At 35.8% G+C, this 7,081-nt stretch overlaps 1 protein-coding gene across 5 annotated transcripts in view; it reads left to right on the top strand.

The window, feature by feature from the left end:
• VAMP4 (vesicle associated membrane protein 4) overlaps positions 1-6,492 on the top strand; it is a 23,037-nt gene extending 16,545 nt beyond the window's left edge. For 4 of the 5 annotated variants that reach the window (XM_004706733.2, XM_004706732.2, XM_045298234.1 and 1 more), the window contains 3 exons: positions 498-577; positions 2,354-2,405; positions 3,434-6,492. In XM_004706733.2, coding sequence (XP_004706790.1) covers positions 498-577; positions 2,354-2,405; positions 3,434-3,462 — 161 coding nt within the window. In that variant the 3' untranslated portion in view covers positions 3,463-6,492. The remainder of the gene's footprint in view (positions 1-497; positions 578-2,353; positions 2,406-3,433) is intronic. The other variant, XM_045298235.1, reaches the window with a different exon arrangement.
• The last annotated feature ends 589 nt before the right edge of the window (positions 6,493-7,081 follow it).

Genomic DNA, 7,081 nt, shown 5'->3' with positions numbered 1-7,081 from the left:
TTTCCCTTGATTCTCCTCCTGTCCCACTATCATGCTCAGTCCCCACCAGGATTTCAGCACTTCATCTTTGTTACATTCCCCTTGATCATGCCCTACCGGGTCTCCCACCCCCACCTCACCACCAATTTGGATCGCTTGTTGTTCCCTTGTCCCTGGGTTTGTTAACACCTCTTCCCTTTTTTTTAAGTATTTGAATTTTTAAAGGATATTTCTTTACCAGGATTAATACATTTGCTTAAAAGCATTGATGCCCTTGGAAGTCTCTTACTCTTTTAGTCAATGAATTACATAAACTAACCTACAGAATTTATTTTCTAACATGTAGAATGTCAGAATTTGTGGGTGGAAGAAAGAGAGGATATTGTTTTCATGCTTAGAAGCCTAACATTTTCAGACTTGGTAGAAGTAGAAATCAATATTTTCTTGTCTTTGTGTGACTAGATAAACGAATCCTGTTATGTCGTTTAATCCTTCTCTCCATCCTCTGTGTGATATAGAAAGCTTATCGGATAATGCAACTGCTTTTAGCAACAGATCCAAACAACTTCGAAGGCAAATGTGGTGGCGTGGATGCAAAGTAAGTGAATCCATAGATACTAGTTACATTGGATAGCATCTCACATGGTTTTCAAAGACATGAATGAAACAGGGCCTCAAGAATTAATAATAAGACAAGGACTACAGCTGTCTTGTTGATATTGTAACCTCTGGACCTGGGACAGGTAGAAAGAGACAGGAATAGCTAAAGGAATCTAGCAGTGCCTTAAAAAAGATGCTTTCATAGATTTCTTCATAGAAAATAATCTACATTTTGTTAATAACTGGCTCTAGACCTAATATCACAGATTTTTATCATTTAAAATATTTTTACGTTTTTACATTTATATTCTTCATTGCTAATACTCTTTAGAGGCAGAGAACATTAAATCTAGAGATTCTGAAAAAAAATAAAATTGAAGCTAGAGAAAAATATAATTTCCCATTGAGGGGGGGTAAAAATAAAGACAGTTTATGAATCAGAATTTGCTGTAGAAAATGGGATTTTAAAAAATCCTCTTCCTCCTCATTCCAGACTTTGTTCTATTAGAAGCACAGACATTTGTAACAAGGGGGAGAAAGGGTTGAATGACTCTATTGTAATAGATTGCAGCAAAACATTTTCTAGAAACTAATTTACCTCTTAAGGATGTCTTCTAAGTCATTTAGATGTGAGTCTATTTCTAGTTTTTGTTATCATAATTCATCATTTTAATAGACACTGGTATCCAAATTGCAAAGCTTCCATCTATTCTCTGCATTAGTTTGTTATTGTCAGGAATATAATGCCACTAAAATGTCATAGTAATTTATTTTAGTGACAGCTCATTAGCTATTTGGTTGCTATTTGTAATAACCATCAGAATGTTTCATCTGTTTATAATAGTTTTTAATAACTAGGTGTCTTTTTTTCTGAGTGGCCATCTTTAGTCAGTTATCTTGTGTAATGAAAAGGCTTTCCTTTGCCTTCATCAGAAAAATCAAGTCTGTTTATAATTTATGCATTTTAAGATTGAATTATGAGTGGGACAGTTTTTATATATAAAGAGAGAAGGTAAACTTTCAAAACTGAGTAGCTGGCCAAGGACTAATATTAGAGTTTCACAAATGGTGATACAAATGCCAATAAGAAACTTGTAGACAATAAGAAAGTATAGACAAAACTGACCAAATTCTTCATATACTTTGAGAATAAGGGCTTTAAAAACTCTGCTTTAAGTCAGATAATATGGAACCGTTTGGCAGTTAGATGCCTATATTATTCATCCTATCCTGACACTTGAAGAGAGTTACTAACATACCATATTTGTTTCCTTGTCTCCTACTAGAAATAAACCTGGGAGAGAAATCATATACAAAAGGGCCCAGGCCCATGAAAGCTTTGGTTGTTACCCTTTGCTATAGAAAACAGCCTTTAACAGTAAAATCCAACCAAGAAAAACTTAAATATGGAGATGTGAAAAAGTAGCAAGCCCAAGGGCCCAAGTAGAAAGCAAATGTTTCAAGAATGATGATGACAACAAATGTACAAATGTGCTTGACACAATGGATGTCTGTATGGATTGTGATAAGAGTTATTTTTGTACGAGCCCCCAATAAAATGATTTATAAAAAAATTTTATTTTAAAAAATTTTTTAAAAAATAAAAGAAGACCGCTTAAATGAGTAGAAATTTGAAAGCTTTTCAAGGAATGTGCCGATTTATTAATGATTTTGTATGTTGTGGTATATAACATAACAAGTGGTTTGGACTTTAAGAAATCAAACATTAACATCCTTTATGCTTTGTTGTTTTTTGTTTTTGCCTGTTTTACAGATAAAAGCCATTATGGCTTTGGTTGCTGGTATCCTTTTGCTAGTGATTATCAGTAAGTATTTACTGGATTATTTCTTGTTGGGACCAGCCATAGGGGGTTCATTTTAATTCCCTTCTACATTTGTGTTCACCTGGCCTACTATGACTGATGTTGGGATAATGACCAGAGTCAGGGACTCTTACCTTGGGACCTGTGCATCTCTAGAAATGCTCCCATTGAGAATGTGCATGTGTACATATTTATGAGAAGTGAATTTTTGTCTTTTCTCAGATTCTCAATGGGAATTCCCCTCTAGCTCCCTACTCTACCCTCCCCCCCCCAAAAAAAAAAAAAAAGGACTAAGTGACTTATCCAAGCTCCCAAATGGCTACTGTTACTCTCAGGACCTTTTCTACTTGCTATTAACTCTCAGGTATGGCAAGTTGCATCTCATAACATTATGTTTGAAGGACAAGATAAATCCTCCAGACGGTGTTTATGTTTTCGGTTTGGTCTTTTTTTGTATATGAGTTTAATTTTAGTTGTTAAAATATAGCTCTCCTATCCCCATTCTTTCTTACTTTTTTTTTTAAGGTCAGATAAATTTTAATATTTCCATTTCACTAAAACCTATTTACCTATATTTATGGATTTAGTAATGATTTGGAAAATATCTCAAAACAATTATTTGAAGAACTCTTATTTTTTCAACAGAAAAAAGGAAATATATATTTACATATATCTAGAAAATGTTTTATTTAGAAAATATGGCATAGCATACTATCATGATAACAGTTGTATATCTTCTGGTCTCTTCCTATGAATATGTGTGGGGCCTCAAAAATTTTGTGGAAAAATGGAATTGATAATGGAATTCTTTCACAAAGATTTTGAATTCCCCTCCTATAAGCATGTTTTTAAAAAAATAAAATGACATTCATGACATTCATACTTTCTCATTTAAGTTATCTACTGCTGGGTCAGAAATTCAGCCCTCATTACCCATTTACAAAAGTGGACATAGCTGCATTTAGGAGTTGCTTTTAATAGAGCATATGAATGGTTTTGACATGCCCTTTTTTCCTTTCTTTCTCTTACAGTTCTTATAGTTATGAAGTATCGCACTTGATTTGATGACAGAGACATTCCTCAAACAAGATCTGGGACAACAACAATAATAAAAGATTGCTGCATAATTTAAAGGAAACCTATGTATATACTTTCAAAACTTTTTTTCAAGAAACTATGAGGCAAGTATCACTTCAAATTGGAGCATTGAGAATGTCTAATTATCTTCTCCTCTTCTAATAAAATGTGCTTATAATTAATTCTAAGGCATAAATAGCCAGCCTATACTTTTCCATATTCCAAGGATCCAATTTGAAACTGGATACTTGCCAGCTCATTATTTGTGTATATAGTTAAACCGATGATATTTCATATTGTTATTTTAATGGCATAAGGACTTGAATTTACTGCCTCAAGGCAGGAGTCACAGGGAACCTATGTAGAGTACCAAATCATTTTGCTGAAAGAGATGCTTAATTGTTTTGTCAATATTTGCAAGGAAATCACTCATCTCACACTACAATTGCTTTGCAAGCAATTTCCACATATTTATGACATAACAAAAGCTAATTGTTGTAAATGTTGCTGCCTTCAGGTATAACTGAAAGCATTCCAGGAAACCTGATTTTTACTGTATAAAGTATTGTCTAATTTTGTTTTGGCAATGGGAACGATGAATAGTGTGGAGAAAAAGTGTTTGTCGCCATTGCGCTGGAAAAGACAAAATGACTGGGCAGTTACTGGGCTGTTGTCTGAAAATAGCTGCAAATCATGGTCCAGTCTGTTTTCGGTTAGTTTCCAATAAGGAGAGGCCAGTGATAATGTGAGGAAATGAAATCCATGAGTAATTTATTCCATATTTTAATTTTCATTAATACCTTTCTCTTTAACTCCTTTTACCAGAAGTGCTAAAAGTAGCAAAACTGTCTGCTTTGAATTGATACCCTTGCATTCCCTTGATCAATTTCTTGGTGATGCATGCTGTACAGTAAAGTGTCAAATCAGCCAACAGTGATGAGATACAAAAAGCCAGGAGCCTAAGTAATCTATGTACAGGGTAATCAGTCACTAATCAGATGGATGCTTGAACCTGTTTTTATAATGATTAGATGTGCTATTAATTTAACTTTAAAATGTGCCAATCTCCTCATGTTGTTTAAGCAAGTCAATGTGAATAGTCCACTAATGTATGTGGGGTGGAAGCTTTATAATAAAGTTAAATATTCTTCAGAAACTTGTGTACTTGCACATGTATGAAACCTAGAATCTGTCCAGTTGTTTGATTGTATTTTCAATGCAACAGGATTAGTACTAAGGGGAAAATGTTCTGTTTAGGATGCAAAGAAAATTGAAAGATTGAGATAACTCAGGACGCTTACAAGTTGTGGAGAGCTACATATTGCTAAACGCAGTGAAAAAAGAGACAGAGGTCTTACATACGATGGAGTGTGTTCACTATTCTTCTCTTTGTAGCCATCAGTTACTGTGACAGCATCGGGGCCGTACAAAGCCTTAAACAAAGGAGGAGCCCCAAGAAAATGAACAGTTTTAGAGTTGTGTAGCTGACCCTTTCATCTACGTTTAGGGGTGTTTTAATGGATTGTGGGCAGAAGTAGTTCTAGCGCATGTACTTACAGGTGTCCTTTCCTTGGGGCTGGAACCGGAATCATAGTGGTTACTTTTCTATTGGTTGGTATCAAAATCTGATTTTTCCAGGATATCAATCAGTAAAGATGAAGAACAGTCATCGCCAGAGTGCACATTTCCTGGTGTTTCTTTTAACAAGGTGTACTACTTTTAAAGAAATAATTATAAAATTCTTCAAACATGTAACTGTAGAAAATTAAAACAATATTTATTTGGCAGTATTGGATTCGTGTAGTTCTCTGTGTTTAAATATACGCTGCACGAATGGTGGTGGCAGGCCTCTCACCCTGTAGGAAGTCTGCAGTTACCGTGGCTTGGCTCCCAGTTTATTGTTTCATCTTTCTCGGGCCTGATTACTCTTGATGCCCTGAAAATGGCTAGCATGTTTATTCCTTCATGTGGTAACCTTGGAGACAAGAGCCTTTTTAAGACCAAAAACAGAAGAAAAAAATAGGTTTTTCACATTGATGCCAGAGCCAACACCCCTCTCTCCCATAATCGTTCTTTTTCTCATTCAGCTCATATCATCCTGCACTTGCAAAGTGAAGTTTCCCCACCGTCAGAACTGTCATTCATGTAACAGGAATGAAGGTACACAGACAAATGGAAGTAGTTTTGCAAATACTAGTTGATAACCATACAATCAGGTCATTCTGTTTCATAATGCCTGGAATGTAAACTTGTGGCTTATATGTTTAATTACGGAAGCCTATTGCCTGCAGCAGTTGTATGCTTATAATGCCGATTAATTGACTCCTCCTATTCTAACTTCTTCATACCTGTGACCTTTTGGTTCCTATATCCTAGTAAACTCTCTGGAAAATGTCTCGAGATTGTATTGATCCAGGAATTTCTGGATTAAAGGAAAAATCAGTATCTAGACTGGAACATTATCTACAATGAAAAAAGAATGTTTAGTACACATCTGATTTCTAAATAACTTCGTATTAGCTCTCCTATTGATGGCTGGTTAGTGTCATCTTTGTGTATTACTCTGCAATAGAAAAACTAGCATTTTTGATAGCAAAAATTGGAATCTTTCAACTCCATGTAGCATGTGGATGAATACCTCGAAAGCGATATATGTGCAGATTGAAGAGACAAGAATAAAAAGAAACTGAACTGAACTCACTTGCCAGGACACTTGTTAACATGCTTGATGTCCCTCAACACGGCTGCCCACTCCGATGGGGAAATATGCAAGAAAGTGTTTCTCATGTTGAGACTGAATACCGTTAGATGTTCCTGACTGTATTGAACCAGAGAATTACTAAGTCAAGCATAACTCATTGTCTTATTAATCAGATTCTGTGTTTTGTTTTTGGTTTTTTTTGAGATTCTTTTTTTTTTTTCAGATTCTGTGTTTTCACATGGGGTTGTGACTGGATATTTCTTGAGTGCAGGGAGTAAACGTGAATAAATGACAAAGCATTTATACATTTGTTTTCAAATGTAATGCAGTGCTTTTATTTGTGTGGGGAATTGCCACTAAGACATGTAAAGACACGTAAGGTGCCCACTCTCTCAGCCTGCCCACGATTGCCTTTTTCATGTTGTACGAGAGTGGCACCATTCCTTTGGCAAATGAAGGGTTTGGGTATTCGCTGTAAGTTTTTCTTTGGTCTTACTCTCACTTTTTTTCTGGAAATCAAGTAGAGTAAGGCCAGGGACACATGATTTTAATTCTGGTTTCTGTTGTATTCTAAGAAACTGCTTGGATCAATAGAAATGAAACGGAAAGCATGACAGGCCCAAATAAAAGGGTAAAAGTAAACTTGACCTTGTGAAAGCAAGACCATACCCTGTTTCTGTGCCACCCCAGCACCCACCTGGCAGATGCTCGATGAATGTTTGTTCATGAATGGTTAAAGAATGTGCCTAGGCAGAAAGGACCATAGGGTTAGCCTCACCATGAGACTCAATGTCCCCTTACTGACCCACAGTGCTACGGGGAGCAGCACTGAAGATGCAATACAGGAATTGTGCCCGGTCTGACACCTGCACAATGGGCGTAACACGAAGGGAGAGCAACA

This window comes from Echinops telfairi, unplaced genomic scaffold (assembly GCF_000313985.2).
Source record: "Echinops telfairi isolate 266 unplaced genomic scaffold, ASM31398v2 ScPeMD7_7424;HRSCAF=8462, whole genome shotgun sequence".
Classification (NCBI taxonomy): domain Eukaryota; kingdom Metazoa; phylum Chordata; class Mammalia; order Afrosoricida; family Tenrecidae; genus Echinops; species Echinops telfairi.
This window is presented reverse-complemented; position numbering and strand designations above follow the sequence as displayed.